Source organism: Lissotriton vulgaris, chromosome 11 (genome assembly GCF_964263255.1).
Source record: "Lissotriton vulgaris chromosome 11, aLisVul1.2, whole genome shotgun sequence".
Classification (NCBI taxonomy): Eukaryota; Metazoa; Chordata; class Amphibia; order Caudata; family Salamandridae; genus Lissotriton; species Lissotriton vulgaris.
Window position 1 is genome coordinate 587,371,423 of NC_141699.1, and position 19,744 is coordinate 587,391,166.

Sequence of the window (19,744 nt, forward strand, 5' to 3'; positions counted from 1 at the left end):
CCGGACACACACTCGACGCAGTCTTCTCATCCAGCAAAGACATCGCCTTCAGCCACGCCACGGAACTCCACTGGACAGACCACAGCTGCGTCCACTTCACCTTCAGAAGAACGACGATCCACCACCACCAGCAACAGGTTGCCCGAAGAAACTGGAACAAGATCACAGCCGACCAGCTCGCCGCTTCCCTGAGCCAGCACCCTCCTGCCAGCTCAGCGAACCCCAGCCAGGCCGCCGACAACCTCACAAAGTGGATCAGCAACTGCGCGGACGAACTCGCCCCTCTGAGGACCCCGCTCAGCAGACCCGGCAGCAAGAAAGCCCCATGGTTCACCGACGAACTCAAGAGCTCCAAGAAGAACTGCCGAGCCCTCGAGAAAGTCTGGAGAAAGGAACCTACACCGGACAACATGACCGCCCTCAAACTCGCCACCCGGAAGCACCACCAACTGATCCGCACCGCCAAGAAAACTGCATTCAAGGACCGGCTGGACAACAACGCACACAACTGCAAGGAACTCTTCAACATCGTGAAAGAGCTCTCCAACCCCAACGCCGGAAACAACGACATCACCCCTTCGCAGGACCTCTGCAACTCCCTCGCCTCCTACTTCCACAACAAGATCGCGGACATACACAACAGCTTCAGCACCCATCTGACGCACGCCACAACCACAGCAACGCCGCCCACCACCACCATCCGAGCCTGGACTCCGATCAGCACCGATGACACCGTCCGCATGATGAACTCCGTCCACTCGGGATCTCCGACTGACCCCTGCCCTCACCACGTCTTCAACAAGGCCGACGCTGTCATCGCACCCCACCTGCGGGACATTATCAACACCTCCTTCGACACCGCCACCTTCCCCGAGAGCTGGAAGCACGCCGAACTCAGCGCTCTACTCAAGAAACCTACAGCAGACCCCACCGAACTCAAGAACTACCGCCCCATCTCGCTACTCCAGTTTCCAGCCAAAGTCATCGAGAAGACCGTCAACAAACAGCTGGCCGCCTTCCTCGAGACGAACGGATCCCTCGACCCCTCGCAGTCCGGCTTCCGAGCCAACCACAGCACCGAGACCGCCTTCATCGCCGCCACCGACGACATCAGAGCCCTGATGGACAACGGAAAAACAGCGGCCCTCATCCTCCTAGACCTCTCCGCGGCCTTCGACACCGTCTGCCACTGCACCCTAGTGCAGCGCCTCAGCAACGTCGGAGTCCAGGAGAAGGCACTGGAATGGATCGTCTCCTTCCTCGTTGGAAGAACACAGAGAGTCCGCCTGCCACCGTACAAGTCAGAGGCCACCAAAGTCATCTGCGGCGTCCCTCAAGGATCCTCGCTGAGCCCTACCCTCTTCAACATCTACATGAGCCCCCTCGCGGCCATCGCACGCCAACACAACCTCAGCATAATCTCCTACGCCGACGACACCCAGCTGATCCTCTCCCTGACCAACGACCCCGCCGCCGCCAGAGCCAACCTGCACGAAGGGATGAAGGAGGTAGCCGAGTGGATGACGACCTGCCGCCTGAAACTGAACTCAGACAAGACGGAGGTCCTCATCCTGGGCTCCACACCCACCGCCTGGGACGACTCCTGGTGGCCCCCCGCCCTGGGCACCGCACCCAAACCGACAAACCACGCACGCAACCTGGGCTTCATCCTGGACTCCTCCCTCTCCATGACCAGGCAAGTCAACGCCGTCTCCTCAGCGTGCTTCAACATCCTGCGCATGCTACGGAAGATCTTCTGGTGGATCCCCACGGAGACCAGGAAGACCCTCACCCAGGCCCTCGTCACCAGCCGACTGGACTACGGCAACGCCCTCTACGCCGGAACCACCGCCAAGCTCCAGAAGAGACTCCAGAGGATCCAGAACGCCTCAGCCAGACTCATCCTCGACATCCCACGAAACAGCCACATCTCCGGACACCTGAGAGACCTACATTGGCTCCCCGTCAACAAAAGAATCACCTTCCGTCTCCTCACCCACGCACACAAAGCCCTACACGATTAAGGCCCGAGCTACCTCAACAAACGAATCAACTTCTACGCTCCCAAACGTCACCTCCGCTCAGCCAGCCGCGCTCTCGCCACCGTCCCACGCATCCGTAGAGCGACAACAGGAGGAAGGTCCTTCTCCTACCTGGCCGCCAAGACCTGGAACTCCCTCCCGGCCGACCTGCGCCTGACCCAAGACCACCTCTCCTTCAGGAAGAAGCTCAAGACCTGGCTGTTCGAGCAGTAACGGCACCCCCCCCCCCCCCCAAGCGCCTTGAGACCCAACGGGTAAGTAGTGCGCTCTATAAATGTCACTGATTGATTGATTGATTTGCTTGACATGGCGGCCCTAGCTGTAATCCACGTACTATGAAAATGGCCACCGCTCAGTTTTCGGTTGCTGAACTTCATGCTGCCCTTCGCCCTCTTGCTCTGTGTTATGCAATACAGGCTCCCTCTGTGGTTTCTTTGCGACAGCTGCCATTGACTACTGACTGTGGTTCACATGTGGGGTAATTTACAGTTGCGATAATAGCTGCGTTGCTCTATCATGCCTCCAAATACTGATGTTGTAAAGCATGGGTGGTGAATCTGCACGGGGGCCCTCGATATACTGACATGACCATTTGTGAAATATTCAAAGCATACTGAGACTTGCGTCGAGGCGAACTTAGAGACATTGCTATGTGAATTGCCAAATGCTATGTGAATTACTATCTTTGCAATCTTCGTAGCTGTGGAGTTGGGGTGGGAGGGGTGGGATGTCCCTCTGGATTGTACGGTCTGCTCTCTCGTTAGTTTCCTAGCGGGAGTTGTGCGCCACTACGCCCCCTCATATGGGAGATCCCCACACACTTATGTTTGCACTGTTGGGGTTTTTGGGTTTGGGGGGTCGGGGACAGCTTTGGCAGGTTGGGGGTGCTGAAGTGGGTGGAGGGGGGCTTGGGGGCTACTGGGGATTCCGGGAAGGGTCGGTCTGTTTTGATATCCATGGCGGGAGGTTGGGGAGGTCTGGACAAAGATTAAAGCAATGTTGGTTGGTGTGTCGCCTGAAGTACGAGGCACTTCTTGCAGATACTCGATTGATTAATGGCTGTTTGCTCTATGACTTTTGCTGGATCTTAAGATTGTTCTACTGCTTCTGGGGTATTCTCAGGATCTGGACGTATGGATAGGGAGGGTAAACTTACTTGTGTTACTTGGAATGTGAGGGGATTGAATCGTCCACAGAAAACTAGACAAATGTTGGCATTTCTAAACAGGCACGGTGCGCACATTGCTTTTATTCAGGAGACGCACCTAAGGGGGAAGGCGGCTGACACTGTGGGTAAGCAGTGGGCTGGCACTAGGCTGGCTTCGAATTATTCATCGTATGCACGAGGAGTTATGATTCTGATCAAAAAAACGGTACCGTTTATGACCCTACATGAAGAGATTGACAAGGAGGGCCGGTATATTATAGTACATGGAAAACTATGTGGCACCCTGGTTACATTGATTAATGTCTATGGTCCAAATTTCGATGACCCTGATTTTTATGTCAACCTCTGGAATAAGATCTACATGCTGCCTCCATCGGCCATAATCTGTGGTGGAGATTTGAATGTCACTCTGGATGGGGCGATGGACAGGAAGAATAATAGGCCGAATGTACATAGGAAGGCAGCCGATGCAGTACGAGAAGGGCTTGAACTGGTGGATGTATGGCGGTTACGGCACCCTGGGAGGAGGGAGGGCACATGTTACACCTCGGCCCATAATACGTGGTCGAGACTGGACTATTGGTTGGTGACTTGGGATGTCAGTGGATGGGTGATGGACGTTGGCCACCTTACTCGCACGATCTCAGATCATGCTCCCGTTCGCATGGAAGTGTGGTTGCCGACACATGCACTGGCTCCCTTCTCCTGGCGTCTGCCACCTGGGACCTTGACTGATTTGGTGTTGCGAGAGCGACTAAGAGTGATAATTGAGGAGTTCTTTGATAAGAATGTTGGATCTGTGGAGAGTATGTGCACGGTGTGGGAGGCCTTCAAAGTGACCATACGGGGGGCATGTATCGGCCTACAATCGGGCGTGCTTACGTCACTAAGGGATGCCATGACTAGGTTGGAGGGAGAACTGTTGACACTAGAACGCCAATTGGAGGAGCGTCCTGAGGAGTCCTTATTGGCCAGTATTAGATTGAAAGTCACTGAATATAACGATTTGGCAGACCAGGAGGTTAAATTCCTATCCAAGCACACTAGGGCGTGTTATTACGGCGAAGGGGGGCGCCCAGGGAAGGGATTGGCGGATCGAATAAAGGACCCTTGGGCTAGACACTGTGCTGTGCAAGAGGTACAGGACGGGAAGACCACTGTCACTAGCGCAACAGGCATCCTTGACTGTTTTGCAAAGTATTATGAACAGATGTATGAGTATAGGGAGACGGCGGGGGAGGAGGAAATAGCACAGCACTTTGAGGACATAGCGTTGGTCTGGCTCTCGAGGGGTCAACAGGAATTTCTAATGCACCATATAACGGAAGGGGAATTTAGAGATGCAATAGCGGCGCCTCAAATGGCAAGGCAGCTGGGACGGATGGTTTACCATCTGAATTTTACAAAGAATATGTGGATCTTCTGCTTCCACACCTGGCGATGGTCCTGGAGGAGGCGGTGGAAAAGGGCCAGTTTCCGACCACGATGAGAGAGGCGCTTCTGGTGGCGTTGCCGAAACCGGGTAAGCCTCCAAATAGGTGTGAGTCGTATCGTCCCTTATCCCTCATGAACACAGATGTTAAAATCATAGCTAAAGTGCTGGCGACTAGGCTGCGCTTGCTCCTCCCGGTCATGGTATTGCCAGATCAATCTGGATTTATTCCCCTCCGGTCTACCACTCACAATTTGAGAGCTCTGTTTGTGGTGCTACATTTGCTCAAGCCGGACTTAGCTGCGGTGGCTGTCATGCTTGAAGCCGCGAAAGCCTTCGATTCAGTTGCATGGCGGTACATGATCGCGATATTGCATCGTATGGGAGTACCCTTCTTCTTCACATCCCTAATAACTCTGCTATACACGAATCCCGTAGCGCGCGTAAGGGTAAACTTTCATGTCTCGAAGCCATTCCCTGTGCAGAGGGGGACTAGACAGGGCTGTCCTCTTTCGCCTTTACGGTTTGCTCTTGTGATGGAGCCCCTGGCTTGTGTTTTGAGGCAGAGGTATGCGGACGCTGCTCTGAGGTTCCCTCTTCGGTCTCTAGCGGTGTCCATGTATGCTGTTGACATGGTCCTATATGTGCGAGAGCCAGCCCGGTACCTTGAATCTATACTTCGTGAATTCATCCGGTTTGGTCGTCACTCGGGGCTTTCCATAAACTGGGAGAAATCTATTATGCTGCCTCTTACTGACGTCTCCTTCCCCGTGGAGTTCCCATTGGAGTGGGCGACGGAACCGGTGCGATATATCGGCATCTGGGTACACAGAGACAGCCAAGAAATTATTCGGGCTAATTATGGAGTGGCTATCTCCAAACTTGAGGACCAGGTGGCGCGTTGGACTCGGCTCCCTCTTACATTTGCCGATCGTGTATCTCTGATAAAAATGGTGGTACTTCCGAAATGTTTATATCTCTTTGTCAACATTCCTCTCCCGCTCAAATCGCACTTTTTTACCAGACTGCAGTCTTTATTGATTACCTTAACCTGGGCTGGTAAGAAACCAAGAGTGAAGTGGGATGTACTCACTAAGCCATATGAATTGGGGGGCTTCGCCATTCCGGACATGAAACTGTATTTTTTGTGCGCTCAGGCACACTTTGCCTCCTACTGGCTGTCGGCCCCACCGTATACCCCACACGTGGCGCTTGAGGCCAGTGCAGTCATTCCCATACCTCTGAAAGCGATGATAGTCAACACTCACTCAGTGTTTGACAAGGGAGAGGTGGACACAGTGGGATCTACCGCTGCTGCTTGGCGAGAGCTGGGTAGACGAGCAAACAGGCTGCCGTTATATGCCCCTGGTATGCCACTGCTGTATCACACGGAGATTTCTGTCTCCAGTGAAATTGGAGCGTTACAGACCCTACATGGTGCGGGGCTCCACACAATGGGGGATCTATTCCCAGGTGCCTCATTCCTCTCACTACAGACTATGACTGACCGATCCCCTAACACGGTTATGTCTACATTTATATATGTTAGACTCCGAGCTGCCATACATTCCTTATATCCTACGTATCCGGAGGAACCATTGGCACTAGGTGCTTTACAGTTGCTATACACCACAACGGACAGAGTTAACCTGCTCTGTTGTGATGGATATACGCCTGTGCTTGCTGGGTGTGGCCTCTGGAGTGCCAGCGGGAGTGCGGCGCTTGATAGTGTTGGCCTTACAGTTGGCTAAACGAAGGGTTGCTATGGCCTGGGGAGGGAGGCGGGCACCTGATGTTCAACTGTGGTTGACAGACATGGCGTATTGCAGGGATCAACTGGTTTGCTATTATGAGGGACTTCCTACACGGTCGCGACTATGTGACATCTGGGGCCCATACACAGCTTACATGCTTTCCCTGGCTGATGATGATAGCACTGGTGATGGGAGTGGTGGAGATGGGGGTGGATCTATGTAACTACACGGGAGTGAGCATATGCTACGATGCTGCCTGTGGTGTGCTGCCTTACTTCTCCTTTTGTACAAGTTGTCTCTTGAGAATTGCCTATATTGCCATGTGGCGTGGCCATACCATAGGTCTACCAATGCCTTAAGATCTATGCTGGTTTAGATGATCGAAAACTGCGAGAACTGACCAACGGACCTCATGAACTAATGCATGCTATGTGTTGCTTACCTAACGAATTTTTCTATTATAAGACATTGCTACGACCTAGACCGGGGATGTTTGGATAGGGGGGGTTGGGAGTTTGTATTGTGGGTTATAAAATCACAAAATTAGACCGCATTAAACTGTGTATAACACTGCTGCAAGATACGAGCTGAGCCTGACATACTGGCTACTGATGACTTTTGCCTATTTTGAACAATGTTACCAGATAATGTTGATTATACACCTCATTTATTTGCTATTGACTTGATTGCAGCCGGCCCAATTACTGGGTTGTAGGCACGCTGCTGTCACTTGCAATAAAGGTCTTCCAAAAAAAAAACAACAAAAAAAAAAAAAAGCAGCTGCTTTTGTTCTCCTATATCTCTGGGTGACATTAGACACCATAGACCACAGCATCCTTCTTGCATGGAATGCATAGTGTAGCATGAGAGAAAGAGCCCTAGAGCGCATAAGACCATTTCATACCGAAAACCCCCAATGACACGTGCATTAAGTCAGTTCACATTGCAGCAAAATCCCAGGCATTGTGGTGTATCCAGCGTTTCTCCCAATCTTCATGCCTATTTAACAGCTATATGGTTCCTTTGAAAATTATTCTGGCGGGCTATGGTCTTTAGCGTAAAGTGAATGCTGAAGAAACCCAAATTCTCCGGACTGAAGTGGTGGGTGTAATGGTAGGGGTAGTATCACCATACCAGACAGAAGTTCAAACTGGATGGCCAGGAATTATCTCGGTTTCCATGCTAGAAAAAAATTAAAGGTCCTCGAGTATAGCTTTTCATCTCAGGTACATTCATTTGAGTGGCCTGTGCACCCGGGATACCCAACAAAACCGATCTCACCAATCAGGAATCGCGGGGTGATTGTCGATACATAACTGTCCTATAGACCCCAAGAATCAACTATTGTTAATTTGTCCAATTAAAATCCTTACACAATCTAATAAAGGTCGATAATTGAGCAGAGAATCACTTTGGTCAAGCCACTATATTCTCAAGATGTTATTGCACCACTGTTTATCTGAAAGCCGTACATTCTACTGTGACCAAGATTCAAGAAGTCAAAAACAGATCCGCAACATCTGCTTTCAAGTACCTAAGCACAAATAGGTTGCGGACCTCAGAAAAAGCCTGGAATGGCCATGCATGGCAGCACAACTCAGGAGGGCAGCACGCTTATCTAGAATCCCCTTCATAGGTTGGCCTGCAGTTATCTGGAAAATTATTTCATTTATTTCGACCCCAAAGAGTCATAAGCTCATCTGTTGACCCTAAACTGATTGCCTCTGGGTGGCTCCATTCCTAGCTTATTCTGAAGTACATTTCTGTATTGGGCGCTATGCTATGGAATCAGCTGTCTGTCTCGATTTGTACTATCTCACAGTTTAATAGTTTCAGAGAAACTGAAAAAGTGTTGCTTAAATCAAGAATATTTATGCGGGGTAGAGATCACTGCACAAGGTTTTTTAGGTCTCGCCTGTCGATGCGCATGCGCATCGAGCTTGCGAGACTATGGGGGCTTAAACACTCTTTAACCAACTTGCAAGGAATCGTGGCGATTCCTTGCAGTGCCCGTGAAATTTAAGCTCAATGCGCATGCGCATTGAGCTTAAAAGCGCGTGCACATCTCACAGCCTCCCCCAGCTCCGCCCCCTCACTTCTTAGTTGCACGGCCGCTAGGCCGTGCCTCCCCTACTCTCCTCCTCCCTCCTCCTCCTCCTCTCCTCCCCCTACTCTCCTCCCCTGCCTGCCGTGTCGCACCTCTCCCCGCTCCGCCCCCTCCCCTGCCCGCCGTGTCGCAGAACACAGAAGCTTGCCTGTTAATTCACTTGTTTGCTTGAAACATCTGCTATCTCAGCTTTGTAAAACACAAAAAGCACCTCTCACCGTTTTCATACTTCAGTCTTAATAACCTGCCCTGGAAACATTCCAAACCGCGCACAAAAAAGTTGCACCATTCTTATTTGTAATATCAATACATCTAAGTCACGTAAATACAACACACATTGCATTACAAATGCTATAGGTGTCACATTTGCAAAAGTTAAAACTATTGACATTGTAACTGACAAAGCTATTAATTTTGCTACTTTCAAAACCAACACATAAATAAAAAAGTGTCATTTACAATATCAATAGCTCAAACTTTCCTAATGCGAGACCTATTGCATTTCCAATGCTTGTTTATTTGTTTTGTCTATTTTATTGTGTACACGAGGAGGATGGGTTTAGATTATTGGACAGGAAGATATGGCGCTCAAGCGTGTAGGATACTGAGTAAGTCTTCTGATTTACAGTTTCACTGTGCAAACAGGCCAGTGGGAAACAAACCCAGACAACAAAACAACCCCTGCAGTAGTATAGGGAGGCCTACACCAAACAGATAAATACCAAGTAATGTGCACACGTTATAGAGTAATAGGTCCTGGAGTCAGAACCCACAATTAGAGACAATGTTCATTAGAATTGAAGGAATGAAAGTCAAACTTCAAATTTTGCATGTAGAAAAGATTTATAAGTCAATCTTTATCAGTACATTTAACATAAGCCAGCCGACGCGTGTTTCGTCACACCGTGTGGAGAATGTGACTCTTCAGGGCTGTAAGCTCCTTATGTAAACTGGTGATCGTAGTAACGGTGTAATACTCCAAACCGGCTGTTAGTGAATTGGAGTAAATAGCGGTAAAGAAATGACCGGACCCTGCTGGGTGTGTGAAACCGCATAGGGCACTGAGGACGGATACGTCCCAAGTCAGAGGCAGGGCTCTCCAATTCACTAACAGCCGGTTTGGAGTATTACACCGTTACTACGATCACCAGTTTACATAAGAAGCTTACAGCCCTGAAGAGTCACATCCTCCACACGGTGTGACGAAACACGTGTCGGCTGGCTTATGTCAAATGTACTGATAAAGATTGACTTATAAATCTTTTCTACATGCAAAATTTGAAGTTTGACTTTCATTCCTTCAATTCTAATGGACATTGTCTCTAATTGTGGGTTCTGACTCCAGGACCTATTAGTCTATAACGTGTGCACAGGACTTGGTATTTATATGTCTATTTTATTGTATGGGGTGTATGTGTGAGCTGTTTAGAGTCGAATTTAGTGGTGCCTAGAAACTAGATTTTTTTCTCCGAAATGCGTTTGCACAATTATATAAAAAATGTAAATAAAATACTGCCGATGTATGGACACAGACTTGGGATTATGTAAATGGTATCTCAAAAGTGCTCACACTTGCAAATAGTTATTTAAACCCAATAGAAGCTCGCTAATTTTCTTGATATTCAGAGCTAGGTGCTAAACTAATTTATTTTAAATGACAGATGCAAAGTAGCATGTGTCTGGGTGGATTTTCTTTAATGAAGTGACTCGGCCATAATTTGCATAGTAGGATAAAAAAAAAAACAAGAGCAACCCAGCACACGTGTGATGCATTCCTGGCTTTCCAACCCTGTAAACACTATGTGTACCCTTGGGTAGTTACTTCATTTTATATGCTTCAGTAACCATGTGTGGAAAACTGCAAGTTTGTTAGATACGGATTAATTACGTTTCGTTTCCAACTAAAGGAGTATCCATGCCTTACTAAGGTTTCAAGGAGAGAATTTCCATTGCAGTTCTAATGCGCATAGAAGGTGAACACATATTCTAGGGGATAAGAGGTCGCCTTTGCTTCCAAAATTCCAGTTTTCAAACCTTGAAAGGGTTACAAACAGTCTAAATGTAAAGGCCAAGCCAAAAAAAAAAGAAAAAAAGGTACAGGGACATTATCGTTAGGTTCAGATTTTACTCGTACAAAACCAGAGAAATTCAGCAGTTCTAGTTATGTCAGCTAACTATAGATTTCGCCCCTGCAATGCACTGCTTAGGACCATGCATATAACATCACTCATGACATTGTCAGTGACATCACTGATGACATCTCAAATGACATCACTGAATAGATCATCCAGTGACTTTAAGTGTTTTCTAAGAGTTTACAAGTGACAGGATTTTATCTCTGAGGAGGCTAGAGTCCTGTTATATAATTGGGGTTAAAACATAGTATCCCCCCTGGGACTCAAGATGGACGAATAGTTAGTTGTTCATCTGGGAGGAAGTTTGCTGTGAGAATCTTGTTCTGAATGCTGGAACAATTACTCTGTGATAGTGTATATATTTTTTTCAGACATCCTCTGTCTGAAAAGTTTACACTTTATTCCTCTGTTTACAGGATTTTATCCACATATGTTTGTTATATTTTTACACAAGTGCATTTTTGGGGGGGGGGGGGGGGGGGGGACCAGGGAGTCAAATAGGTGTACGATTACGCTAAGCAAGAACAAGCTTATTTATGTTCACTTATTCTTTGTTTGAAACTACTTTAGTTACATTATCTTGTTTCATTGATGTGCATGTTTATACTACGCTCCTTATGATGACATCAGGATATTAGTTATCAGTGTAGTTACTGGACATTATGGTTTTCTTTATACAAATAGTGATTAAAGTGGCAATTATTTGCAGAAGCCCACTCGGGAAATACTTGGTACACATCCATTATGTGGTGTACATGATTCAGTTGCATTCCATTTTTTGATCCTATACATTTGCTACTATAACGTTATATTTGATTTGCACTGCAGTGCCTTCCCACTTAGGCGTTATCATGTTCTTTCCTAATGTATTTTAATTTCTGTTATTATGTACTCTGGTCATGTATTTCCATTTCAGTTATGTTCCAAATACGTGAATTGTACATGATGTATTTACTTTAGGATGCAATATAGTGCACTCTACTCATGTATTTTCCATTTCATGTACTATATTCCAAACCTGAGCAGTGAATACTGTGCCTTCACTTCAGGATGACATATCTAATTTTTATTGCAGAGCCGCTCTTTATTTTGATTTAATATGCAATGTAATTGGTGCACATTGAATCACATTCAAAGACAGGCCGATTGCTTTACCGGACTGCTTCGGTCAGTCACTATATTGTTAATCCACAGTATGGCAGAGTGAACGTTAGCCCACTTGGACAGGATTGGATAATATTAATTGGGACTCAAACACAACAACTTTGTTTTTACTTATTGGTTTCTTAAATTTGGATTCTCAACAACACAATGTCATTATAATGTTATGTGTTCCGTATATTTCTTCTTATTCTGTTGTATTTACTGCTACATTTTGTCACATGTATTGCGTCTTATGTCTCCGTGAGACCTGCTGCAAATTCAGATATTTGCATTGTAGCTGTGCATTTAAACAGTTCTTCCAAGATGGCGCTGATTTGTTTATGGTGGTTAACACCTGTGGTCCTACTTTTATGTTTTTGACACTGTAGAAAGTATAGAAGTCTGTCTTCACTTTTTGTTTTTGTTGTCAGTGCAATAAACTAACTGGATTTCATTCACCTGAATGAAGTGCGTTTGCTATTCTTTGTTTTTCGGTAAAGATTTTTATCCTTGCATAGATAGATAGAAATATAAAGAGACACACACACAAATAATATAAACATAAAATTTCACTGAAGAAATACACATTTCAAATCACTTATAGTCTGTTACGTAATTAAAGTGTTCTGGTTTTTCCCTGACTAATGTTTGCTTAATCAATGCAATAGCTTTCATATACTCTTTAAAAACTGGAACATAAAAAAGGCAATCTGAACAATAAGAATTAAGTCAACTTACATCAGGCTTTTGTTTTCACAGAAGCTAGGTGATGCCAGACATTTCCTGGCTCAAGCCCAGTATAGGAGGGAGAGTATCAATACGGCAGAGATTCTACTACACATGGTCTTACAGTCTCTCTCATACACGGGCCTCTTCAGTGAGGAGGCAAAGAAGAAAGTCAAATGTTGGCGGAAGGATAGAGTTCTTATATCCATATAGTGGTTTTCGATGGGTTGCCCAAACCAATAAGAGCCTGCCACATATTAAAGGTTGTGGACTCCTCCAATCGAGGAGGAGAAAGATGTTGCTGTCCAGATTTTGCAGGCTTCCCGAACAGAGTCCACACAGATACCAGTTCAGACTGGCTCAGGTGTCCTTGTGTCTGAAGGACATTACCATCACAGCACAAAGGGAACATATCCTCTTGGCTGCTAATGACAAGGGTAACTCGTCATGCCCCTCCCATTCATTTCAATGGAAATCCCATTATAAAGCGCTCAAAGCCTTAGCAGCCAAGTGGATATATACACAAAGAGGTGTTTGAATCAACCTAAAGTGCTGCCACCCTGCATCATACAATCCCAATACTACTTAACCACCTCTACCGCAATACTTTTTCTGCTCTAGACATTGTAATATGCACCAAGCCCATCAACATGTGCTACAATAAATAACTTCCTACAATTCAACATGCTAAACAGAACCTTGATTGACGACAAGTCGCTACAAAAGGCACTTGGAAAAGCTCTCAAGGGAGACTAAAATGATTTCTTTCATAACCATATATTTGAGGCAACAGATCAGACTAAAGATATTTACAATATCTACTATAGACTAAAAAGTAACCATTGCAAATCTTAACGTTCAAAAACAGAATTAAAAAATATCCAAGCCCATTATGAAAATCACAGAAGTGCTCCTCCAACCTCCCATCTTCACTGCTCTGCTACAAACTTCGCTTCTTCCACACCAATGGAAAGGGCTATGGTTCCCTCACTCAGAAAAATGCATGAAGTAACTCTACCTCTGCACGCCCACACTTGTGGCAGACAAAACATGATCACACCTCTGTACTCTCCGACTTCATCCTTGAGCCTGTAAAATGCTCCATCACCCACATATAAAAAATCACATTGGTAACCTATAAAATCATGGCCAATTACTGACCAAGTTCCATCTCATTTTCCTCTGGAAAATTCTGGAATGGAAAAGACAGGATGTCAAGAATATGAAGAAAGAATCTACTGTCTCCACGATCATCAATCCTCAGATATTGCTCATAGAAGGGGTTCTGAAATGACACTGATCAACATGTGGCAAAGACCCCTTCCCTGTCTGGATGAGGACAGCTAAAGTGCCCTTATAATTCTCAAACTGCCCACCAATGTTGAAAAAGCAATTTTGCCGAGCGTCGCCCCATTGCTGACAGACAGCAGAGGCAAATGGGAAAAATAAAATGATAATAAAACTATTTTATCATAATTGTATTTTTCACAGAGCCAGCCGGGTCTTAGAGCGGGGCCATCGCGATAAGACTCAGCAGCAGGTAGGAGGTGTGGTGGGCACTGTAAGTGCCCATGTCTGTTTGGCAAGCTGTCTTAGCACTGCCAAACCAACATGTGCACTAAGCATTTTTCCAAACTGAGCGGTCTTGCACAGAAGGGTGGAGAACTGACACAGGCTCCTAGGCCCAGTATGCGCGCCATCCAGACCAATTCCAGCTCTTCTCTCATGCTGGTTAATAGTCGTCCCAGCATAGGAACACCGTCTTCATTGGCATTAAGGGAGCCTACGCAGTGTGTACCAGTATGTGGACTTCCGGGAGGTGAGGATCGGGACAAGAGCAGAGGAGCAAGGCGGCGACCGGCAGCAGCAGGTAAACACTAATTTTTTTCCAATTATTTTTCTCTGGTTTTTTTTTTTTTTTTAGGTATTTTTCCTGCGCTGCCCTACCACTTGGGAGTGAGAGCAGCCACTGCTGATAGCTGGACATTCACTGTAATGGGTCTATCTTTTCTCCAACAGTACCCAAAAGCTCAGGATCAGATGATTTCTAATCATTTAAATGAATAGATCCTGCTACATTGCTGGAGTATCATCATTTTTACGTATCGTTATTAATATCTTTGCATGCCTCCTTGAAATATGTATGCCTACCATTCACAAAATGAGCTCCTGCTCTTAATGAACCAGAGAACATAACCCGTAGTACGTCGTGATTGGACTAATTGAACCATTTGTTGAAGAGCTTCCTGTGGGTGCCAACTAGCCCCTCTAGCCACCTCATCGAAAATCAGTGCCTTGTAGACATACATAGGTGTATCTCAATGCTGCCTAATTTAGCTCTCACTCCTTTCTTCCACCATCCTAAATTTCCTCTTCATTTCTCGCTTACAGCTCCCTTTTTTTAATCCCTGATTTCTCTCTTGGTCAGTCTTCCTACATTAGTCTTCTTCATTCCCTATTCCTTTTCTGTCTCTCTCTTGCTCCAGGTCCAAGTCTAACAATGAAAAGCAGTCTCAGTCCCCAACAAGCATTTGCAATGCAATAGGTCTCTCAGCATTAAAGTTTGAGCTCCTGGCATTGTAAATGACAATGCTTTGCATTAATTTTTTTCTTTAATTTGCAATTGGTATATAAACATTGTTTGTGAATGGTTAGCTGTTGCTACCCCGCTTTAAGAAAAAGAAAGCTGGCGGGGTGAAATTTGCAGCCCTTGCACCAGTGTTCTGGAACTCCCTCCCCCTGGCGCTTCGAACTTCATCCTCTTATTTAGAGTTCCGGAAAAACTTGAAAACTTTTCTTTTCTCTAGTGCCTTTGCCACTTAGTATGCCCTCTCCTGCTGCTGTTTGCTGGTCGTAATCTTCAAAGCACCATGAAACCGCTTGGTATAAGCGCGCTCAACAAATGTTTTTAAATTCAAATTCAAATTATGCTAAACAAAGTTGGCAGTAATATAGAGTGCTAGTCTTGCTTGTTATAAGCATGCTGATTTAAAGCGCTCTGATACCTGCGGGTAAAGTTTGAGCTATATAAAAGTGAAAACTGATAAATAGAAAAATGCTAGACCAATTGCATTGCAAATGTTTGTTGAAACTGATCGCCATCCAGATCTCTGCCCACCAAAAAAAATAACACTTTCTCTGTGATTTCCAGTTTTACTTAATTCCAAGCAGAAGCGCCAAGATTACCTAATGAATATCAGCAAGGACCAGTGCCAAGACTCTGTTCTAGATCTTCACTAACCAATCGGCGTCCTTGGACACAGTGAACCCTGGTTCATGACCCCCCAATCAACAGAGGCGATAGCTATGCATTCATTTAGGTCATTCGTAGTAAATTGTACAAAACAGATAAAAATAGGTTACTTTTGCTCATACAAAAGAACTGTGGCCTTCTACGGAGACCTGCAGGATTCAAAATGTTGATTTGCTGCTACTCCAGTTCCCTCAAGTAAAGTCAAACTTGGAATGCATGTTCAACTCCAAGTTACCCAACATTCTGGATGCAAAAAATGTACCCAAGAACAGTTTTACAGCCTTTGATGCATTTGTGAATACTCAATCTCTTATAGACATCATTAAATTAGCCTTGCACTTGCAGTGATCCTATTTGTAATGTCTGTCCCTTCATCTTGGTTTTCCTACCTTTCACGGGGGCTTACAACGTAGCACGGTTGACGCTACACTGAAGACATGTGTTTAAAGAAACTCTCCAGATAGACCCCCCTGTAGGTGAAGTGATCCCTCTCATGCTAACTGAAGTATCTTTAAGGCAAAATGCAGTCGCTACACAAATTTCAAAAGTCAGCCCTGGTGAAATGTAAAATATGTATTTCTTTTGTATGCAAATGACAGAATGTGCCCAGATTTTACACTTCCCCGTCTCCAGACTGCTTACGTGGTGTAAAGAAGCTATACAAAGCTAAAAAAAACAAATAAATAAACCTGTCTCTTAACCATACAGATTAGCATGAGCCTGGTGCTTTCTGCCCCCATTCGAAACACTATAAAGTGGCTTCTGAATATTCCGGAGTCAAAATACGCTTTTGTATTGTTTCACTTGGGTTTCTCCTTCTGAAAGTAGTTTTCAGAACTGCATGTTCTGCAACATTTTAAATGGGAACCCTGCTTTCACGTTTGCCACTAGCTACAAAACTGATACTGCCACATGTGTCGAAGATAAAAAAAAAAAAAGGTTTTAAGATGCCATCGAGCAAAGCCCACTTTCCCCAGCACGGTTTTGTTTTTAGTCTCCTTTTACCACTGCACAAAAGTAGAGTTGATAAGCATACAGCACTATGGCCCTCTTTAATTCACAGCAGTGCACAGTACCCCTCCGTTTACCATGGTCTGCGCTAAACACACATAGGCACGGAGAACACTCTTTTTGTGGATATGCAGAACACTCGTGCCCAACCAGGGTTGCTGCTTTAACAATGTAACCCAAGACCTTGTTCTCAATCAGCAAAACACGTCAAATGAGCACATTTGCAGTTTAGTGATGCAATGTTTACTTGCTCCCCTCGTCCCGTCCCCTATCAAGTTTCTTTTTCTATCAATGCTACCACGCCCAATTGCTCAAAAACACAGTTGCTTTCAACACACTAAGGAGGCCTAAATAAACACAACAAAACGTGTGTATAAAGAAAACAAAACCTTTAATCATGTATTTATAGAAAATAAACACAAGTCACTTTTCTAGTTATAACAGTAAAAACCCACGAAACGTCGTCACATGTTTATTATTGTCTTTGCTTCTTTGAAATGTACAGTTCTGAAATAGCATGGGTGTCTGGCATGAATTCTCGTAATTCCTCTGATAAAGCACTGTCGCCTTCTACCGCTATCATCTAGTCGCGGGCTAGGAAGGGAAACTGAAAGTGCATGGCACAATAGCTGCTCGTGCACACACGCTTACGCACTGAGCATGCGTGCTGCCACCTTGCCTGGGACATGGGCGGGGATGGAGTGCGCGGCAGTCTGGGTCTCCCGTGAGTTGAGGGAGCCAGCGTGGAGCACACCCCGCAGAGAGAAGTCCCACTGAAGCCCAACCCGGCGCCGATGCGGTGAGTGTTGCTTAGTTGGAGGGGGGGTTCTCTGTGCGCTCGTGTGTGTGCGCGGTGGCGGCGGGGGGATTTTGTGTGTGTCTGCGTGCGTGTATGTGCGATTGTATGTGTGTCTCTGTGTGTGCGCGCATGCATGTGTGAAGCTTCCCAGGAGACAGGAGATGGCCACAGCGAGCGCGTTCGCGCGCGCGGCCCGCTCCGATCCGATCCTTCACGATACGCGTGGCCAGCTCTTGTCTCCTGGAAAGCTGAGTCGCTGACAATAGGTCTCTGGCGAGACCGCGCTTTGCGCTGTAAACGCCACGAGACCTAAAAAACGAGGGTGGGTGCCAACCAACTACAACCACTGTAACAAATCTCATGGTGGCCAGAAGTGCCTCAACCTAAGCAAGTGGGACCACACCAAACACATCCTTAAAGCACTCCACTGGCTTCCAGTGTATACTTTTGCCAAATCAGCCTCATCCACCAAGGAACATGACATACTGGCCCAAATGCCCTTCATATCCAAGGAAGCGGCTCTTCATCAACTGCCAACCAGAACAGTCATTCAACATCTACCCAACTGATCAATTGACATTCATACCAGAGAACGAAACTTGGAGACTTATCAGTGGAGATAAGGACCTAAACCTTGGAAAGCCTTTACCCCAAACCCAAGATATGAAACCAACCACAAGAGGTTCAGAAAACGTAACGGTTCATCACAATATGGTAACAGCACACTTCTGCTCCCAGAATCAAGCTGCCTCGCCGATCACTAGTTCACTATACATTTCCTGTACTGCGCTCCTCTGCATTTTTGCTATATTTACACTATACCAATACTGCATGAATAAATATAGTTTTGCCTTTAAGTGCACTCAACATACAAAATGGGTCAGTCACATCCAAAGAACATGGAATGTGGTCTTTGACCACATCTGCTTGGAGTCATACTTCCTGGAAATGTCACTAAGGTAGTTTTTCCTTCCATCAAGTGCTCTGAAGTAACAGACAGAAGGCATGCAATGCCTTATTAACTCCTTAATAAATTATTACATTTTATACAGCACACACAAGGGTACCAATGAAATACAATATTCACTTGTCTGTTTTTAAACTACATGTTCCCATAAAAAGCACCCTTCATACACATGCCAGAGACGATGGAAAAGGACCCCAATTATGGGAAATGAATAGACTTTTAACATGGGAGAGCCATAAGCAGGTACCCTACACAGGTATAAGTCAAAAAGCCTGTTCCCCGATTATATTCACACTAAAATGTAGTAGCCTCTCTCCGAATGGTGGTACACTTTGAATGCACCGCTACCAACACAGCACTGCTCTGTTAGCAACCAAAAAAAGTAAAGTCCAAAAGGATTTGCAGTTTTCTTGCATAATTATCGAGCTCACTGGTTGGGCACGGGAACACAGGGCTGCCTAGAAATCATACATGGGTGGCACCGCTCCACAAAGCCTTGTAAATCAATTTTGTTCCAACAACTTCTTGAAGACAAATTTGTTTTTTAACTAAATAATTTTAATAGTCATACTAAAAAAATCCTGCAGTGACCGCGGCACTCGTCTTTCTGCAAGGGATAGCTTCCAATAAACCCTCATTCAAATCCGCAACAACCAAATCATGTTTAGGTGGAAGCCTTCAAAAAGCAAGCTTTTGTAGTCTCTTTTTTTACGAGTCTCTGATAACACTTTGTAGTTTGTTTTCTTAAATGTTGTTTTCTTTTTCAAACCTTTACATTTACGTACAGAAACAGCTGAAGGCTTGCGGTTCTCTCTCACTAGATCTCACAATCTATAGATCTCTAAATGATTATATCGAATGCAATATTCCATTTTTCTAATAGTGCGTTTTTTTAAGTTCGAAAAATGTTACTTGCATCCATCACAATCCAAGTCTACATATCCAGTTTCGGAGCAAAAAAAAACACCCCACCCTACCCACTGTGAAGAGGAGCACTCAGTGATAAATGTAATATTAAGCTAGAAAAATCAGACTTGAGTGCAAGGTACAGAAACCATCAAGAAAACATGGCATAGGTGAACACAACATACGCCCCCAAACTTCAAAGAGATACTTACATCATTTCCATACTGGTCCGCTGGAAGGGACAAAGCATGTGCGGCAGCCATTGCTTCGTTGGGGCCCTAAGAAGAATGAAAGTATCAGA

At 45.6% G+C, this 19,744-nt stretch overlaps 1 protein-coding gene across 2 annotated transcripts in view; it reads right to left on the reverse strand.

The window, feature by feature from the left end:
- The window catches only part of PBDC1 (polysaccharide biosynthesis domain containing 1), a 45,269-nt gene that overhangs the window by 20,084 nt on the left and 5,441 nt on the right, over positions 1-19,744 (reverse strand). For both annotated transcript variants that reach the window (XM_086943675.1, XM_086943676.1), the window contains exon 2: positions 19,656-19,721. In XM_086943675.1, the coding sequence (XP_086799801.1) occupies positions 19,656-19,721 (66 nt within the window). The remainder of the gene's footprint in view (positions 1-19,655; positions 19,722-19,744) is intronic.